Source organism: Chiroxiphia lanceolata, chromosome 3 (assembly GCF_009829145.1).
Source record: "Chiroxiphia lanceolata isolate bChiLan1 chromosome 3, bChiLan1.pri, whole genome shotgun sequence".
In the NCBI taxonomy this organism is placed as follows: domain Eukaryota; kingdom Metazoa; phylum Chordata; class Aves; order Passeriformes; family Pipridae; genus Chiroxiphia; species Chiroxiphia lanceolata.
This window is the reverse complement of record NC_045639.1, coordinates 10,837,836-10,858,714: the sequence shown is the minus strand read 5'-3', so window position 1 is coordinate 10,858,714 and position 20,879 is coordinate 10,837,836. Positions and strand designations below refer to the sequence as shown.

Here is a 20,879-nt window from a genome sequence, read left to right as displayed (position 1 = left end):
CAGAGAAAGGAGAAATATGAGTTTATTTAATGCATAAATGGTGAGGCACCTTGCAGGGATTATACTGGCTTAATAAATTCTAATTTGCATTAATACAAATTAAAGCTTTACAAACCAAAGTATGCACACGTGAAAATTCCCGGTAAAAATTATTAACTTGTGCAAAACTGTCATCTTAAGTAGGAAATAGAAAATGGGTTGATAATGCTAATTAAAATCTCCCCAAAAATAAAGAAATATGAAGTTAGTATCCATGAATAGACAAGGCTTAGTTTGCACCTTCTCTAATAAGGTGTTTATATTGTGATAGTACTGGATGTTTCGGTAGCGAAGACTCACCATCATAAGCACAAAGCATGTGAATAACACTCGGAATATGGAGAGACAGTTTCCAAAGAACTTTTGTACAAGTCTTGGAAAAACAAGCCAACGCTGCAGAGTTACAACTGCCCTGGGCAATTACTTCTGAGTAATACACTTGGTTGGTTGTTGTGTTCTCTTCTAACAGCTGAAACCTCGGGTGCGAAACTCCAGAGTCAGAGCGTAGTCATCACAGAAATAACTTCTTAGGAGTCATGTGATTAATACATTACTAACTGCACAGATCTTCTGTTTTGCTGACTGTACAAGTATCCAGGCATGTGGTTATTACTTTCGTCATGGCAGCCGTTTTGTTCCCTGCTGTGAGTTGTACAGCTGTGTCATATCGTAGCTGCTGAGCGTGTTATTGAACAGGAATGCTTTTAAAGAGGAAGCTGTAAGATGAAAGGTTACCCTTCATGTGTTCAGGCTGTAAGAAAACTGTAAATTCAACTCATCAGAGATATTTTCATTGTTGCCACGGTTCATTTGGTTTAACTTCAGCGATATTGAGTCATTACAGTAACAGTGTAATTTAATTTTAGCTAAGGAAATTAATACATTGTGTACAAAATAGATGTAATATATTTGAAGGCATGTTGTAACTAAAACCATAATCATGGGCTCCAGGTTCCATCATTACTCTTGTATCTAACCTCTAAAGTTTTTTGTTGTTTTTTTTTTTAATTGTCTTAGTTTAATACACATTGCTAGACAAAATGTGAGTAACTTATGGTGATTACTGGAGAGAACACAGTTTATGTAACACATAATTGTATACAATTTAAATACTGATGTCATGAAGTTACACGGTTGCATATTCTTACTGTGGCCATAGGTTCTTCTGAGTAAGATACTCACGGGGAGTCACCATTTCATAACTCATTCTGCACAGTTTGTGCAGTTAACTGCATTTACCTGCCTTTCACTTGCATGGGAAATTGAATGAGATAAAATATTCTGCAGCAGTTCTGTTCTGTGTTAACATTGCGTTTCATTTGCTTTGGTATGTTTAGATCAGCAAATTTATGTATTATTGCATATTTTAAAATGTTGATTCGGGAGGCTGGTTATAGGTTTGTTTGGCTATAGAATGCTTTGTAGTGGAGCAGAAGGAACAGCTGTTCTGTTGGTGAACAAATGAAACTTTTCCAGCTGTGGGCAAAGTTAGTGCACAGAGGAGGGTTTGGGTGTAGGGCAGGATTTTTGTCTACTTATGGACTTGGCAAATGCTCCTTTCTAATTTGAATTTAATTCAGGCATTATTGCCCATTTTTCTTTCTCTCTTTGAAGCTGCACTTCCTTGCCTGATTTAAGGACTGCATTTTGAGGAATGCCTGGTTTGGGGCAGTACCGATGGGTTTATTCCTGTGCAAATGTGGCTGTTCATTGAGGTTAATTATCCATAAGGTCCTGACTTATGAGGATACTAGAATAGCTGTTAACTATGAATAATTTAGTACAGCATCAGATTGCCTGCCACTTAAGAAGGCCTCTGCCTGTGAAGCCTTATATCTTGTTTAAATTCACTCAGTAATATGGAGGTTACTGCTTGCACTGATATTTTATTGTACTCCTTTCATTCTATTTTAAGATTAGTCAGTGAATATTTTATGGTGATAAGTAACAAAAATATCTGTGCAAGAGTAGGTATAGTTTGTTTTTTGAAAAGCTGAGGTACTGAGCTAGACTTCAGTCTTAAACTGTCTTTTGAATTTATTTTTAATCTTTGACTAGCATAATGCTGTTAGCATTTTCTCCACTCAGATTTATGTAGTTGAGACAGTTCACATCCTAGACAGTCCTTTTAGGTAGTACTTCGTTGTGGGGAAGGAGCAAGGCTTAATGAAAGACTTGCTAGCAAGAGTACAAGGTTTCAGTGCTTTCTACAAATTGCCCTAGTTGCTCATACATCTGGCTAGAACAGACTGTGTCTCATATTACAGAGCCTTTTACAGGAGAAAAGCTGCAAATACAGCACTCAGAAGCAGTTCCAAGTGCAGATAAATTTACTGTATGCCTTTGGGAGACTTGGTCATTGCAGCAGAGCACTGGATGTGTTTTTTAAGAATATTATGACAAAACACTGTCATTTTAGCAAACTAGGTTTTTCACAAAACCACCCCAAAACATCCGGGAAGAGCTTCATGAAGAAAGAAGTTGCTTTGGAAATGTCAAAGGAAGAACATAAAAATATGAACATGCAATTGAAGTAGTAGAGAAAAAGGAGGTTTTGGGGCTTTTTGTGGAGAGAGACTGATGCTTTATGATGTTTGTCAGATGTCTGGAAAGGTTTTCTCTATTTCTGACTGTTGCAATTCTCTGTGTCAACCAGTAGGGTTTTTTTACTATGGGCCTCTTCATTGGGATGCTCTATTACAGCTGTACTTACATATCTTAACTGGTCTTGAGAATTGTTCTGTAGGACACTTTCAACCTCATTCAGAACGTAGAACTTTTTTTTTTTTTTCTCTTCCAAATGGGATTTGCTGTAATGTGTGTGATGCTGTTAGAATCTGACAGGGGGAGGTACAGTCATCTCTTTGTGCCTCCTTCAGTGATTGAAGATAAAATAGGCCTTTTATCTTTTTGTGCTCCTTCACAGGGTAGTGAGTAATTTAGGTGTCCATTAAGGGTTGATAGTTAAATGCTAAGATCTTGCTGGATGCATTTAATTTCTCCTTAAAGGCAAGGATCCAGATCGGTCCCTTTGAACAGGCTCTCTTTGAGCTGTACATTATGGGGGTGTTTTAATAAACATCTCTGTTTAAGGGTTTTAATAAACTCTCAAACCTCTTGTAGTTCTGCATTTTACTACTGACTGATACTTTGATGGAAATGCAGTTTTGTTTACAGATGGAAAGAACTCATTAAGTTCAGCCCTGATATAAATTTTTTGAGGCTGTTTATTTTCAAATTGGAAGCTTAAAATTGAACTGAAAATTAGTGGGACTTTCCTTGCTCTGAAGCTTTTTGATCTATGTTTTAATTGTCTTGTCTGTGCGAATACTTTTTGTGGTGAAGTAAACTGTAGTTTACTAGGCAGCCATGAAAAGTTGAATTATCAATTTTCCTGATTCAAGTTCCAAGTTTCCTGATACTTGAGAGGAAATTCTACTGTGAATGTGTGCACTATGGCTGCAGTAAGTATGGCAAGGAAGCAAGAAGTGCCTGAAAGACTTTTTTTTTTTTTTTTCTTTTTAATGTAACATTTTATTGGTGCTGTGCACAAGAACAAGCTATCCTCCAAACCTAGAGGTGTGGGAGGAACAGACTATGAAGTTATATTCTGCCCTTTGTTTTTATGTTTAAAGTAAACTTTCTCCTGTTGTTCTTGAAATGTGTCAGTTGAAGTATTGCAGTTTAAAAAATACTGGAATGTCATTGTTTTGCTACAGTGTGTCAGCAGAGCCATATTAAAGCCTTGATATTTACTGTTTCCTATTTAGCTTTTATCAAGTGGTGATTTTATGCAATGGCATCAAGCCACAGTTCTTCACCAGTGCCTCAGTCAAACAGCAGTGATGCTTTCTTTAAAAAAGAAATGGATGCCACGAAACGCTTTCGCCCTGTGCAGTCACTGCCTGATGTGTGTCCCAAGGAACCCACAGGTAATGTTGGTGTGCAGGGAGAGTGAGAATGCAGTTGAATTTACTAAACTGTTTGCAGTTGTTCAGTCAGGGTTTGTCGTAGTGGGTGTAGTGCACTGAGCCATAGTCATATTTGTCCAAGTGTGCTGTAATTCTGCTTTGTGCCACCCAGTGTCCCTTTGGAGCAATAGGAGAGACTTCCTATTTGCAGCTTGTTTTAAGATGGTCCCATTAGAGATGGGATATGATTCCACATTGCAGCTGTAATCCATACTCCATGCAATAAGGGGGTATAGTCTTTCAGAGCCTGCAGCAGATGTGTCCAGTGTGCATGGAGTCTGGCTGCATTACTTCTGTGGAACGTCCCAGCCCTTCTGCACTACGAAGCAAGAGACTTGTCTGTAGTACTGTTACAAGTCTCTAGTGCTGTCATAAAACCAGGTTTTGGTCACAGTTCCAGCTGCTGTGGTGCACTAAAGCTTAGTTTACAAAAATGAGTAGGTGGGGTGGGATCTTCAGAGTTATGATATATAATGCTAATGAATTGCAGCTGTCATTCTGATCAAGTTCAGAATATTAGAAATCTGTTTGTGGTTCGAATTTTTTTTGTCTTCAGTGGAAACTAATGCTGTTGAGCTAAATATATTTAATGAGTGTCAATACACCAATACTGTGTTGGAACCTTGTGTTGGCTAATCTGATAGCAGTGCAAGTTGAAGTGTTGCTGAAGAACATCATCTGTCTTTTGCATAGATAATGCTAATCCACTATGTAATTGGGAAAACATGGCTTAAGAACCACAGTTTAGCAAAAACTACAGCTTTGTTTCTGACCTTAACAAACTGTCTTGTCTTTTGTGCTGCAGGCGATCCAAGTAACTTATGTGACAGCCCATCTCTAGTTGTGGATCAGCAAAGATGGACTATTTATCATTCCAAAGTCAATCTCCCAGCAGCACTAAATGATCCTAGGTTAGCAAAAAGGGAATCTGATTTCTTTACAAAAACATGGGGAGTGGACTTTGTGGACACTGAAGTCACGCCTTCATTCTACCTCCCACAGATCACCAAGGAACATTTTGCATTATACCAACAGGAAATCACTCCGGTAAGAATGCCCAGGTAGATGCACATAGTGCAAGGGACCAGAAGGATATCCTTCTTCTGATTAGAATGTCCCTGCTAGTAGTCCATCATACAGCTAGCTGATAATTAATTTCCTTTTCAGTGTTCGTTGGGCCTTCATTAGATGTTTCTTGTTTTATAATCTCAGTATCCATCATGTGGGAAATGCTGTCTGAATTGTCCCAGGCCAATTTCATATATATTTTTTTTTTTTTAGTTTCTTTCTCTGAATACTGAGCTCTGCACCAAGGCTTACAGTTCATATTTATTCTTTCTGATTCAGAATACTTTTTTTTTCTGTGAGGGTTGTTTAATGGTTGGGCTCTACAGTGCCAACATAGCATTCTCAGACCTTTGGGTCAAATGACTACATGCTACAAGGGTTGAAGATACTTTCTTAAGAGTCTTCAATCTAAACATTTATACACAAAGTTCTTAAACTATAAATAGGCCTATTATCTTGATGATTTCTTTTGTAACAGGAAGGTTTAAGCTAAATCTAAGGACACCAGGACCAGTAGGAGACTTCTACAAACTCTTAAAATACAGGTATCAGTAAGTATGTAGTATTCTTTTTTTTTTTCTTTTTCACTGAAAGAACATGTAGAAGTCTCCTGCTGTTTTCTGCTTCCTTGGTTTGTAACTTCCTTATTTTTTTGCTGGTTCAGAATTTGCTGCAGGAAATGTTACTTACGTAATTGTAGTTAAAGACTGGAAGTGAATTGTCTATAACTGAACTACAACTGAACTATTGCCACCATTAACTCACATATTCAGCATTTTAAATGTTTAAGATTTCATCCTGTAAAATTAGCACTTCATTAGTGACTGCTAAATGGAAGAAGATTTTGAAAACAGGGAGCTGACCTGTGAGGTAGCTTCTAGCAGAAATCTAGTTAACATTGGTGTTCTTTAGAAACATAATTTCTCACCACTGTGGTCTCTGGTGGTGTATGAAACTTGAAGCTCAGCATGATGAAACAAGATATGTGGTTTCAGCAAGGTACTCATTAGTAAGATATGGAAGCAATTTCTACTTTGATCCAATTTAATTTAGTAATGAAAAAGCATTCATTGTGTGTTAGTGTGATTTCTGGATTAGACATCAAATAAATGTTTATGTAATTACAGTTGATCTATGTTTATATATCATTATGTAGAGAAGTTATTACACTTCTTCAGTAACTTCTGTGTTCATTTTCTTTCAAATGTAAAGATACAGGAAAAAAACAACCTATCTACTGTAGGTTGAAATTTTTGGTACCTTTTACCTGGACAAACTGTCTGAGCTTATTACAGGAAGAAAATAATGTTGTGAACTTGTCAGAATTATTTGGCATAATGCAGTTGTATTTCACTGAATGTTCTACTTGAAAGAAAAAAAACTTACTTTTTAAAAATGGTTTCTAAGCCTCAGAATAATTCTTTAATATATCTTCTCTTTTGCAGAGAGAGAGGGTTCATGAAAGATGCAAGAATATTTGTACTCCTAAAGATACCTTTGGCAGGACTCTATTACACACACACGGTACAGTCAAAGCTGTCCTTTAGTCATTAAAAAGTAATGTCTTTTTGTATGAGTATGTTATGTCATCAATAATGAATGTTATGAATGTTATTTATTATTGATTCTATAACATACTGATCATCTGTTACTTGCTCAAGGGCTTCATGTGCAGTAGTAGCTGGTGATGATTTCATTGTAACAGTAATTGAAAACTCAAACATGGTTGACTAGAATTATTCAAGAACATTGCTGATATTTTATAGGTCAGAATGCTTGTGATATCTGCTTTGAAACTTTTTCTTGGCATGTTTGCATTCATGGCAGGTCATTGTGTCCCCAGCAGTGTTTTCTTTAACTGCTTTTTATTTTAACATCCACTGAAACTGTTGCATCAAATCTGTAGCAGCTGTTGTGTTGGCAGTGAAGAACAGCAGTGCAGGGCCATTCCTGTGCCTCTGCTACGAGGATCACAGGGTGGCTGAGGTGGGAAGTGACATCTCAAGATGGTCTAGTCCAAACCATCTGCTCAAGCAGGGTCACCAGTGGGAGGCCAGTGTCCAGTTAGGTTTTGAATTTATCCACAGATGGAGATTACACAGCCCGTCTGAACAACCTGTTTTGGTGTTTGACCACCCTCATGGTAAAAGGATTTCCTTATGTTCAAATGGAATTTTTCATTTATCAGTTTCTGCCCATTTGCCCTCTGTCCACTGGGGACCACTGAGAAAAAAATGCTATGTCTTCCTTACACCCTCTCATCAGATCTTTAGACACATTGGTAAGATCTCCCCTGGGCTTTTGCAGCCTAAACAATCTCAGCTCTCTCAGCCTCTCCTCCTTGTCTCTTAGTTGTCTTTGTGGCTCTTCACAGGATCACTCCAGTATGTCTTGTGCTGGGGAGCTCAGAACTGGGCAAGGCTGAATTTCAAGATTTTATGGCAATATTCAATTAATATGAAACTAGACAAAGGAAGGTGAGAGGCAAAATGAGAAAGAAAAGATGAGCAAAAGGAAAAGAAACACTTCATAGCTTGGAGATAGTTTTTAATATTTATTTTAATTTACTTTCTCAAAAATGCTAGCATAAAATGGTTCATTTACCAATCCTTGTTTGATAAGGCTTATCTATATCAATGTCTACAGATAATGCAGCAAGAAGCATTCAGTACTTTACTTCAATAAAGTTCTTTCAGTTGACTTTCTTCCTCCTTTTCTGTGCAAAAGGAAACCCTTCTGCAGGGTGTTTTTAATATGGGTGTTATTTTGGAATAGCTGCTCCTGAATGTCTATGGCACATATGGCAGAATAAAAGTTCCTTCTTCAGTCTTACCTTAATCCATTTTGAAAGAGTCTGAGTCTTTTGTTTTTCAAAAGAAAATTAGTGTCACCAAATTAACTGGGAGGTCCTTAGTAGCCAGAAAGTTCCTAGCTGAAGCATCATTTGGTTAACTGAATCTCAAAATTTTCTGTAATTTCTGCTGTTAGCATTTCCTGTCTTCCTCTAACTCCAGCCCACAAGACTTGGCCTTTCACTTCCGTAAGAATTGGTCTGTCAAAGACTGAGGACAGCAGGATGATTCCGAGGTTGTCTTTTGTATTTCAATACAAATAAAATAAGAAACAAATCAAGTGAAAACCAAAGAGGTGAGAGCAATGTGGGAGAGGATGCTGAGCTAGCACTTACCATGTTTGTCAGGGGTGAGCAGACCATCCAGCAGAGACATGGGCTTGTTGCTTTTAAATTCTTTAACGTTTTTGTCCTCCAATGTGCCCTCCCTCCATAATGCTCCTAAGTTAGTGAGTAAGGAAGGAAAAGGGGATTTTGACTGAACCTCAAGAGTCTGAATTTGCCTTTTCTTCAAGTTCTGCTGATGTATAATAATGCAGCTCTTTCCCCAGCTCAACTCCCTCACCCTCTGCAGCTGTCAGGTCAGCTTACTTCATGGGAAGTACAGCTGCTGTGCTGCTTGCTCACTGTGCTTGGGACTCTGTCCTGAGCCCTTGTTTGTACTTCTTGCCAGTCTTTGTGCATCCAATCTCCAAGCGCTCTGCCGAAGTGATTATGCTGGCAGCTTCAGTCTGGAGCATCAAAAGTGGAATGATGGTAGAAGGACCTTTTACTGGCCCTTGCTCTAGTGCATTAATGAATGTGAAGTGCTTTGTATGTCATTGTCACTGTCAAATCAGCCAAGTGCAAGCACCTTTGAGTGCTCCGAGCATGAGACCTGAACTACAAAGGGCAACAGAGCATTTCAAAGAATCAGAATATTTCAGGTTGGAAGGGACTTCAGAATGTCTTTAGTGCAGCTGCCATCTCAAAACTAGTTCAGCTGTGAGGTCAGGCCAAGCCATTCAGAGCTTTAGCCAGAAAATCTCCAAGGATGGGCAGCCTACTCCAATGCTCGATTGTCCTCATGGGGGAAAAGGTTCTCCTCATGTTCGGTCAGAATGTTTCATTTCAATTTATAACCCTGTTCCCTCTCTGTGAGGAACATGGCATCGTTGTCTTGTTCAAGGGAATTGTATTCTGTTGTTTGCTTATGAATGACTACTTGTGTTCTGTTTAATTTTAGATAAATCCAGAACAGATCTGGAACAAGTACCTAAGGTATGGCTTCTGTGCACTCTAAGCTTTTGTAAGGTTTTCTCACATGAAGTGTTGAATATATGCATGTGCTCTGTAGCAACTTTGTCCTTGCTGATGACTTGGGTTGATTCTCAAGAGGATCTGCAGTGCTCAGAATTAAAAAAAAATGAAGAACGATTTGTTAGACCCATGGTCTTGATTTTTCACTTAAAGTAGAATATAAATACCATTTTTTTTTCATCTTTAAATAAGAAAAAGTTAAAACCTCAGAACTGACAAAATTAGCCACCCTAGGAGAAAAGGGAAACTGAAGAGTTTGGCAGAAGCTTGAATATTGCATAGTGTACAACTTAGCATTAGGTTTAACTCCTTGAATCCTTGATCAAAGCTCTTGCATATATGCATGCAGTATATATGTACTTTCGGTGTTAGGTTGGCCAAAGACACAACTCCAGATTCTGTTTTAGTCTGAATAATTTTTTCTGGGTACATTAAGAAGTCAGAGTGTTAACGTGGGCAGCATCTCTGTGCCAGTTGTGTGGGCTGTGATTTGAATAGCTGTCACTGCATTGTTTAAAGTCCAGGAAACAAGAATGCTTGAGTGTGGTGTGATACTGTAGTTTATGTTGAACCTTTTGAAATTACACTCCATAAATACAAGGAGAAGGGTTCTACTGTGTGCCTGGAAGCTCAAGGTTTGTACTGGTTTTGTCAAGTGTAAATAATGTTATTGGAGAGAATTTTAGATCAATAGTTCTCCAAGGCATTAATGTTACATGTTACTGACTCTTCCTGAGCGTGTTTGCTGCATCCTGCTAAAGGAGATCAGCCTGAAGCTCTGCTCCATCCTGGCAACACTTGCTGCACCCTGACAGCTGGCTCAGTCTGGTAGAAGCTGTGGCCCCAGAAATCCAGCAGCAGGGTGCCCCAGTTAGTGGAGAAGGTTGGCTCAGATTCTTTAGAGGACCCACCTGCACTTTAATGCTGCCTATGTTTGCACACTCAGGATGCTTAGATCATCTCAGGTGCTTGAACACCCATGCAATTTTGGACGTGTGCCTTCCACTTTTAGGAAGATAAGATTTTGTCAGATCACAGAAGCTTTTAAAGTGTAAAGTAGATCGGTTGTAAGGTCTGGAATGCATTTGTTTGCCTCGATAAATGAAAATCTGGATTTTGACATCAACAAATAAGGTCTCTGTTAGCTTAATGAGACAGGAGGTGTGTTTAACTGGGGCAGAAAATGTAGGGCTGAGTGAGGCACATTTATTTCTTTTGTTTTTCTATTTCAGATTTTTATGAAACCAGATTTTGCCTTGGAAGATTCCTTAACATTTAATACCGTTTTACCATGGTCTCATTTTAGTACCGCTGGTGGGAAAGGAAATCGTGATGCAGCTTCCTCCAAGTTACTTCAAGAAAAGGTACAGCTGATGTGAGATGTTGTTATCCATTGCAGCTGTTAGGTACTACAAAGAAACCCCATTGCTGCTGTTGGGTACTGTTTGTTGAGACACCACTCTTGTGGGCTTTGTTCTCTCTCATTTTACATCAGGCTGCAGATTGTTACTAGAGAAGCATCTTACCAAAAGAGAACTATTTTTTCCCTGCTAAATAAATCTGTCAAATCTGGAAAAAAGAATCTGTATATGATGTAGTAGCTGGCTAAAACTTAGTGAAGCAGGTATATATTGAGAACTTCAAAGATGTGGAGCAGTTTTTTAGGGAGGGAGAGCATTTCCATGACAAGGGAAAGCTAGAGGTTGTACGCTGTGTAAGACTATTATTTTTCTCACATCTCAGGAAAATTCCAGATTCAAGGCACTGTGGTTTCTATGCTAAAAGCAATACTAAATCCTATGGGTTTTGTATTTTAGGAGATTCCTCTTACATTAGTTGTCATGGCATCTGCACTGATCTATTTTTGCATTTCACAAAGGAGAGCATGAAAGCAGAGCTGTTTCTTTCATATTGGAAAGAGAAGTCTTTACTTGGTCTTTTTTAATTTTTTTTTTGTTAGTTATGTAGTCACACTGTAGAAAATCTCATAATGAATCATCTTTATGGTACAAATACCCATAAAATGCATTTAGAAAATCTGCATAATTGTGGAGTCTGTTTTCTAACTTTAATTTTTCCTTCTGTTTAATCTACCAAAGCTATTGGGAGCTAGGGGAAAAAAAATAGTGAGGTATGTTAAGAAAAAATAACATGAGATCCTCTGGAAAGTGTTTCCAAATTTCCAGGAGTTAGTCTTCCTGCACTCCTGCCAGGTCAGGAGGAAGAGACAAGCTCTGCTGGAGGCCAACTCATCAAGTTGTCCTCCACACCTAAAGTTGGAGGAATACTTTAGAGTTTCCTGAGGCAGCTGCCATCTGAATATGAAAAAGCAGTGTCTGGCATGTGTTTTAAACTTCCAAAGTGTTCCTGGTAGCAGCAGGATGGACACTCAAGAAGGACTTTGAGTGAAGGAGACTCAGAGCCCTCAGAGGAGTGAAAATTAGGCTTCGAATAGCCACGAGCCAAGCTGCTTTGGAGAGAGGTGATACAAATAGCACAAAACTGTTCTGTTGCCTCCAAAGCCAATTGCCTAACAAACAAATTATTACACTGCTTCATATTACTGAAATGAGCCCAAATTTTTTGTTTTACTTTGTAAAGACTGAACTGCATGAGGTTTACACTTACCACATGTAAATATGCACCCTGCTGCCATAATTGTCCTTAGCTCCAGGCACTGTGTTTCAGCAGGATTTTGAAAACAGTGCCTTAAGCACACCTCCTTAGGCTGTTGGTGCTTTTGAGCTGCTGCTGATCTACTTCAACAATTTCCCCATGATGTTTTTCTCTTCCTTACCTCCTTCCATGTGTTGCCCTACATTGGGACTGTAAACTCTCTGAGGCAGGTACTATCATTTTGTTCTGGTTTTTCTACTTCATTTAGCATAGTGAAAGGACCTGGGACATCTGGTTGGTACAATCACATAAATAGCCCCTTCTCTGATCCCTGTGTCTCCATTTTTCCTGTGGCTACATGTGTCACAGGTGGTTGGTGGAGGATGCTTTTGATTAAACATATGCACAAAAAAAGATGGGTTTGCATATTGTATAAATCCCTAGTGTATCCACAGAAAATGCATGAAAATAACTGTTAACAAGGAAACATTGTCCAGGCGATTTCCTTTCCATCTCTGGATGGGCCTTTTGAAATTCAGGATGAGGTTTGAATGCTTGGCATCTCTTAGAAACCAGGTCATCTGAGTATTAGCATTCAGACAAGCATCCTAATGCCTCAGTCCTTTGAGTTTGCATATTCAGCATCAGCCAGAACACAGAACTTTTGCAGGTCAAATAATCGGGACAAGCCAGTGGTCTGGTAACTGTTCAACATAGAGAATTGGAATTTCAGGTTCTGAACATGTAGGTGTAGTCTGTCCCTGGGAATCTCACAGTGCCAGCACACAGGAAATATGCTTGCTACTAACTCCTACTGGTTGGCAAAAAAGCAAACCAGAGCCAAAGGTATCCTGGAGATTTTTCTACCCAGAAGGTACTACAGCTCTTGAAATAAGCAGAGCCATTCCAATGGCATGTCATCAAGTAGAGTCAGCTACACCTTTAGCAGCTTCAGTGGCACAAATTAGACATAGAATATTTGCATGTGTATACTGTTGTTGGTTGCAAGCCAGTATTCCAGAGCAGTCTCCTGGTTATTGTCCATATTCTAACAGAGCCAGTGTGCAACCATGTGTTACAAAAGTTTGGGTATTTTAGAGTTATTTGCTTTTCTAACTTTGTTATTTTCAAGCAGGAGAAGCATCAAATCAGCCTTCCCAAAGTGATTTTGAGTTCCTTTACAAAGAAATTATTAAACCACAATGGATAGTTGTTTGCTTGCTAATATGACAAAGAGGTTTAGTTTTTATGAGCAAAATTTCTTCATGATACAATAAGACAAATACCCTGAAAGTGTATTTGCATGGTGATAAAACTTCAAAGTCATAACAACAGTGTTCATTTTTCCTCTTCCCTGCTCTTTCTAGCTGAGCCATTACCTGGACATTGTGGAAGTCAATATTGCTCATCAGATTTCTCTGCGCTCAGAAGCATTTTTTCATGCAATGACCTCTCAGCATGAGTTGCAGGACTACCTCAGGAAAACCTCCCAGGCTGTAAAATTGCTTAGAGAGAAAATCTCTAAAATTGATAAAGTAATGTGTGAAGGATCACTCAGAGTTCTCAGACTGTCACTCACCAGAAATAACTGTATAAAAGCATACAATAAATTGAAGTTAATGGCTACTGTACACCAAACACAGCCCACAGTACAGTTGCTGCTATCCACTTCTGAGTTTGTTGGAGCTTTGGACTTAATAGCAACAACACAGGAGGTGTTACAGCAAGAGCTTCAAGGTATTCACAGTTTCCGGTAGGTAACCATCTAGGAAATGAATAAAATGCAAGTAGAGCTGGAATGTGTTGAGCACGTTCTGTGGGCCGAAGGGGTTTGTTCTACCTTTGTTCATTCATTCTTAGAGGACATAGTACAAAAGGTACAAAATGTAAGTGTGGCATAAGCAGTGTGACTAATGCCTGATGATTTTTTTTTTTTTTTTTAAGTGGGGTGAACTTTTAACATCTAGATGCTTTTTACTGCATTCTTGTTTACAGATGTTTTAGGGGTGCAAAGATGAGAGGTGAGCTGTGGCTGGACTCTCATCGTGCACGGCTTGTAGCCCACAGCTGAGAGGGTTTTTTCCACGTGGGGGTCTGCAATCCTCATGGATGTAGCACCCCAGAGGTGGGGTCTTTGATACACAGATGTGCTCCAGGCCTGCATCTTTAGTGACTGATCTGGGCTTGTGGTGTTAGGGGAATATGCACGGACCATGTGTCAGGTGGGTCAGCCCCAGCCTGAGCTTGTGCTGGAAGGAGCTTTGCAAGCAGAAGCCAGTGCAAAACTGTCAAGCAGCGGCTCAAAATGTGATCTGAGGTTGACAGCTGGTCAGATGGGATGTGTTCAGCCATATCTGCTCCTGTGGCCAGGAGTGTTTTCTCTTGCTCCATTTGACTGAGGAAGTCCAATTCTGTGAGCTGCTCAAGTTGCAAAGGGAAGAAACAGTGAGGAGGTGCTGCCCAGGCTGCTGCTGTTGCTGCTGCTTTTTTACCCATGTTTGCTACAGTAATGGGAATGTGATGGAATCTGTTAGTAGTAGATACTTAGAGCTCCTCTGGGAGATGCCACTGCACTGGGCAAGGTCCTCTGTCATATGCAAGAGTATTGACACAGTAGAATTCTTTTAGCTGATGTAAAATAAGCCATCACAACCATCACAGTTTAAAAATATTGCGGGCAAAGCTGCTAGTGTGGTGTGGTGCTGGCAGAAATAGTGTGTGGTTAAATCAGCTCAAGGCTTGTATCAGTCAGCTGAGGAGCTGTATGCTTAGATTTTTTAAATTTATGCTGGGTGAGGGGGTGGTTTGTTTCGAGGTTACGTGGTTCCTGCAGCCTGGTGGTCCTCAGCTTGCATAATAAAAGCATGGTTGTTGCTCAATGACTGTAACAGGAATATTGACAAGTTTTTATGGTTACTGCTCTTGTCCATCTGTTCTGTCAAAGCTCCTCTTCTAACACCCTTCCAGCAGGTTTGGAAAACTAAAATTTTATGTAGAAAAGATCTTGGGAAAAGTAGTTACAAATTAAAAAAAAATGAAAAAATTAATTTAAAGAGCTAATAAACTGTTGGGGCGAAAGTTACTGGAAGCTGTTAGTGCTTCTCTAAAAAACCTAGAAACAGACCATCCAAAAAGTGTAGATTGTCCCTCTTCAGACACCTCAGTACAGTTTCTGTCCCCTTTAGGGTTCCTATTCTCAACCACTTGATTATGGTGCATAGACTGTGACTCAGTCCCATTTGTATTGATCTTGATGATAGTCAATGTACTTCTACAACCCTGTGACAACATCAGTCAGAATTAGTTGTGTTTTGCAGTTGAGTAACCTGGGTGCTCTGTCAGCAGGGAGTGCAGTTCTGTTGTCACTGTGGTTGATATACATGATGTCCCAAAAATGTGCCATATTTTAAAATTACCCTCAGACGTGGAACATATTTGCAGGTAGATATTCATCTTGTCTGTAAGGAATAATTTCTATGAATAAAGCTTAGCTGGGTTTTTTTTTTTTTGATAGAGTTACAAATAGTGATGTGAGTGGGAAATGTCCCCACTGCTTTGGATAGCGAAGACTCGGAAAGGTGAGTTAAGGGCAGCCTAAGTCCATTGCCCCACCAGACATGCAAGTGCAGTTAAGAAGTTCCCAGCACAATTCCCAAATCTCTTAGTGGGCTGTCTACATATATATATAGCTTGTGTGGAAAAATAATGTGCAATGGAAAGATGGAGATCTTGCTAAAACTTCTGAGTAGAATGTTGTGTTTCAAAAAATAAGTAAAATTTTTAAAAATCTCAGTTGATGGCAAGAACATATACTTCAGCTTTTCCCAAGAAATACCAAAGGGATCTTCTTGCTTTGTTCTGAGCAAGACTGCTGCAGTTGTCAAGTGAGTTAAATACCTGGTTTGTTCTAAGAAGAGATGAACTTCTAAATCACTATCTCATTTTTAAAGAATAATTACTGTCTTTTTTCATAAATAATTTATATCTGATTAAAAAAAACACCAAACAACTTGTTGCTTTAGTGTTGTTATGGCAGCTTTTAGAATTTGCTTTTGAACAGACAGCTTTAAATTGAGTCATGTCTTTTAATATAAAACAGTAAGAAAACTACTCAGATCATCCATAGACAATAATTTTTCTCTTGTCATACTATATGCAGAAAAAAATGTGGTTTGCTTCTAGTTGTAGGAAAAAATGAAAGAACCTTAATGGTTCTGTGAAGTAATAAATTGGTGTCTTTAATCTAGGTTAATATCCCTAATTATATATGTGTCAGTTGTAACTGCTTGCTACTACTCTGGGATACAATTAAAGTTTTAGAACTCCAACCTTTTCAAGTTTATCTTTTTAATTTTACCGAAAACCCCCCAAACTAATGAGTTAACTAAATTTCAAATCTGTTCTACCACTTTCTGTATTGTTTTCACAGTCCTTGTTGGGGTGATGGAGATACAGTGGTTTTATTTTTTTTTGCACAGGTATGCTGGCAAACCACACTTTTATACTTTTTTGCACAGTAAAACCCAGGTACATGAAAAGTAGTTCTCTTTTGTGTATTTTAAATGGAGTTTTGCCCTGCAGTCATAATTTTGTATCACAGAGTTGTCATATTCAGTACTCACTGAAGGGATCTGGGACCTGTTAAGAGATAATTGCCAAGGTGTTTTGCTGGAGTGTGACTTAAGGTTTGACTTGTTTCTGCATGTTTCAGGCTGGGGGCATTTCTGTTGCTGTTAGGGACTAGAATATCATGGGCAAAGGGTGAGAGCAAGTGCTGGGAACTCTAGTTGGATGTTTCCATACCTGGGTTTGGAGAGGGCAGGTTATGTTGTGTTTCAGTGCAGTTAAGCACAGTTACAGAAATAATGTACCAAAGAGCATCTTCATGCTTTCCCAAGAGCCTTTGTGCCGTGGGTATTAGTCCTACAGTAGGTTTTGAGACTCCAGTTATTGTGTTACAAATAATAATTGTTAGGGGGTTTTGCTGTTGTGTTTGTTTTGAAATGTCCGTGATGCAACTGGCTTGGATTTTCTAGAGGCTATTTTTGCTTAAATTAAATATTTGAAATGTATCTGCTTTGTCCATTCGGATGAATCATTGAATAACAATTTCAAAAGCAGGCACGTCCCTGATCGTCTTGAAATGACAAAAAATTAGTCTGCTCAACTCCAGATCCAGCAAGATTCATTGACTTCAACTCAGTACTGGCCATGTAGGTTTCTGCAGGGAGGAGATACCAGGGAGTCATGAACTACATGATCTAATGGTCCAGCTACACCAGCACTGAATTAAAGCCATGTTCATCCTCCTTATTTTGTATCCAGGTTCTTTATCTAAAATATCACAGTTTCTGCTAATTCTTACTGGTAAAGTGTCTTGTTTGTTTGTTTTTGTTTAAAAAAAAAAAAGCAGTCTAATTTTTACAGATATTTGTTCCCAGCTGTCAGGGGAAGTTGAAAAGCCTGGAGTGTTTGACATCTCTCAAGTTCCCACTTTTAGTTTTACTTTGCTAGAAATTTCTCTAGCTGCACAACTTTTAAAGAGTGGTTGATATTTCTGATGTGAGAAATTCCCTCGTGATTCTGTATGAAAACAGTCTGCAAAATATGGTTTAAAATCTCCAGTACATGGAAAACCGTTTTTTGTTTAGAGTAGCATAAAAATTGAAAATTTAAAAACTCTTCTGTGTTTTCTGAAAGCCATCCTGCCACGTAATGCTATTACTGCATCTCAGTCATGTGAATTTAATGTGTAACCACATCAAAAACTCAGATGTTTGAATCAGAAGAACTTATGGACTGATGAGCTGAGGAACTCAACAAGCAAAAGAAGTATTCTTTCTTTTCAACACCTTTATACTGACAAGCACTGTGTATTCTTAGTTCTGGTTTGCTTCATTGGGCAGAGAGGTACTTCACACCTTCCAAAAAAAATAAAAAAAAGCCCTACTTCCAAATTTTATCCTCCATCAATATTCAAGTCCATATGTTTTGGTGCAAGGTGACAGTGTCTCTGAAAAATGCATGGTTTCAGCTGCTCTGAGGAGTGAAAGATTGGAGCCTCCCATTAAGCTGGTGTTGATTGCATGGAAATTACCTGCTGGGTGGTTATTTTCTTCAGCTGTGAACTAATGATTCATTTTCAGGTTGATTATTTAGCTCATATCTCAATGGCTGTTTTTCTTAGGCATCTTGGCTCACAGCTTTGTGAACTGGAAAAGCTGATAGATAAAATGATGATTGCAGAGTTTTCAACTTATGCTCGCAATGATTTAAATAGACCCCTAGAAGATGATTGCCAGATTCTAGAAGAGGTATGTCTGTTATTGAAATAAACTGTCTGATGAATATGTTTGCATCTTTAACATACTTAATTAGCACCAACTAATTCACTCAGGTCCCTAGTAGCAACATTATAATTTTAGACTATTTCTCTTCTCATCCAAACCTTCCCCCACCCCTTTATTTTTGTGCTTGATAAAATTAAATAATTCTAATTAAACTCAACTCTCATCCAGCCCCACTTTAGTTTTTCAAAAATAATCAGTTCACTTTTCTCTGTTATATGTATCCTGAGTTCACTTTATGAACCTCAGCATGTAAGTGGAAAAGAACATGGACACTCTCATTGACTTGGCTGTAAAATTTCAGTTTTGCAATGAAAGCTGATATTGGCATGTTGTTCTCATTTTGTCTCCCTATGCTTTTATGGGTGCTTATATCAAGCCTATGGCTGCCCTGAATACATGCTTCATTTGCAGTATATATATATATATTCCTCATTCCTCTGAAGATGATAAACATTTGAAGATTAAGCTGTTGTGATTGCTCTCTAGCCTGGAAGAGATTTTTCTGGATTTTGCCTGTACTGTTCTTCAGTAATTACTGGACCCTAAGAACTGTTCAGTCTTGTTTCATAAAATGTAGTGATTGGCAATAGCAGTGAAATACACCCATTTTGGCCCTATAGTTTCTTCCCCCCTCTGTGCTGCAGTGTGCCAGCCTCTCACTTGGGCTGTACTTAGTCTTGCTCAGGGTAAGGAAACTCACTCATCATTAGAAATATCCATGTTTTTAAGCCCTAGTGAATGAGCCCAACTAAGGAACAGGCAGGAAAGGGGATGAGAGAAAGGAACTCAGCTGATATTGCCACAGGGAACTTTGTAGAAGTAAAGCATGGAATTAGGCTCGAGGTACTGGACTGATCTAAATGCTATTCACTGTGTGTTTGATACATGAACTTTCTTACTGCTGTGCAATTTCTTAAAATTGTTTCTTGTCTTCACTTTGATATTTTTCATGTGTTTTTTTAATTTTCTTTTTTCTTGATAGGAAAGACTCGTATCTCTAGTCTTTGGACTTTTAAAACAAAGGAAGCTAAATTTTTATGAAATATATGGAGATGAAATGATTAATACTGCAAAGAACATAATTAAACAGGTAAGCCAAACATTTCTGATGTATCTGACAAGCCTCAACCCCTTACAAATTATTTTTTTAGTTGTTAAGAACAGCTCTGATGAAGTTTTTTGGTGGCTGATGGTCTCTGATTTAGAGCAGCTGAGCTTGCAGACACTAAGGGCTTCCAGAAGCACAGAGGTCTGTTTGCAGAAAAGACTTTTTGGAAGGTGTAGATAGCATAACCACACCCCAGTTTTCTCAGTATAATTACAGTTGTTCTCTATTTTCCTTTCTCTCAACACATGGCTCTCCTGAGTAGTGTAGTTGTGTTATAACACTATGTTTCATTAAAAAAACAAACAACAACAAAACCACCACACAACAAAACAAACACCCCTAAACCACACCAAAAAGCCTGACCCCCAATCCTCTGAAAAGCAAACTCCCCAAGTTCTTGGTTTAAACACATAAAAGAGAATCAAAGAACTTGCCAGTTGAAAGAATCGAATTCCCAGCAAAGGCTACAGAAAACTTTGCTTACCTTAATGTTAACAGAGACCTAGCACAGGCACTTGATTAAAAAGCTGGATAACACCCTTGCCTTTTTCTGAGAGAACAAGGTGAAGTAATGAAGAAAACCAGCTAAAACCAACAATTGAACAAAGTTCAGATTACATCTTTGGGGGAAAATGCATGGGCTAGTTTGGGTAGTGACATGACGGCTTTTGTTTGCAAACAAAAACACAGACTGAACTTTGAGTGTGTTTGGTACTTTTAATTTTACTCATCTTGTTTGTTTGCACACATATGTGAGACTATTGTGTACGAGGTGGGTTTTTTCCCTAAAGATGCATAGTTATTTTGAGAGTTATGGTCTGATGTGCTGTGAGCTCCCTCTGACTTGTATCTGGGAGCTAAGTGACTGGGAGATAGGTGCTGGGTTTGCCATCTCCTGTCCTCATAGTATGTAGTCTGCTGTCCACAGCTGCATTGTGAACTGGGTTGGGAACCTAGTTTTAAGAAGTTTGGATTTATTTTTTTAATATTGTTATTTGAAGGTTTCTGTTTTAAGCCAGAATTGGCTCTCCCAATCCCCTTCACATTGCAGGTGTTCTGCTGGGAATATTTGTCATGTTGAATTTTTTGGGGTGTCACCTCTGCTTGAAAATAGGTAAAGTTTAATCAACTTGGACTGTACATTTCTGTTGAATAAGGAAAATAAGATAGGATTGGAGTATTTCTGTGTGGTTTGTGCAACACTTTTGTGTTGTGGCCCATTGTCTCATCTCTTAGGGATACTTTTCCTTAATGAAGGAAACTATTCCCTTCCCACACCTCAAATGTGCTTCCTCTTCAAATGCATTGTTGGGCTGTTTTGGTCAGTGCTTTTTAGAAGCTGTTTATGGCCAGGCAGGTGAAAGGGCAGAGGTTTGTAAGCACTGAACACAGTTCACACACAGTTCAAGGACAAAGTGTGTTCTTGAAGAACAACACACCTGTTGTTCTGCAGGTGTACTGACCACCATTACTCAAAACACAGGTAAAATCCATGTAGCTTGAGATGGCAGCCCTCAGTCACCACTGGGATTGTACATATTTGTTAAAGGCAAGATGAATTCACATGCTACTGACTC

The 20,879-nt window shown here is 38.7% G+C and overlaps 1 protein-coding gene across 3 annotated transcripts in view; it reads left to right on the top strand.

Annotated features, from left to right (window-relative positions):
• Window positions 1–20,879, top strand: part of VPS54 (VPS54 subunit of GARP complex) — a 47,564-nt gene that overhangs the window by 5,576 nt on the left and 21,109 nt on the right. For 2 of the 3 annotated variants that reach the window (XM_032684307.1, XM_032684308.1), the window contains exons 3-10: window positions 3,810–3,971; window positions 4,816–5,057; window positions 6,524–6,602; window positions 9,155–9,189; window positions 10,461–10,592; window positions 13,212–13,597; window positions 18,032–18,158; window positions 19,177–19,284. In XM_032684307.1, coding sequence (XP_032540198.1) covers window positions 3,836–3,971; window positions 4,816–5,057; window positions 6,524–6,602; window positions 9,155–9,189; window positions 10,461–10,592; window positions 13,212–13,597; window positions 18,032–18,158; window positions 19,177–19,284 — 1,245 coding nt within the window. In that variant the 5' untranslated portion in view covers window positions 3,810–3,835. The remainder of the gene's footprint in view (window positions 1–3,809; window positions 3,972–4,815; window positions 5,058–6,523; window positions 6,603–9,154; window positions 9,190–10,460; window positions 10,593–13,211; window positions 13,598–18,031; window positions 18,159–19,176; window positions 19,285–20,879) is intronic. The other variant, XM_032684309.1, reaches the window with a different exon arrangement.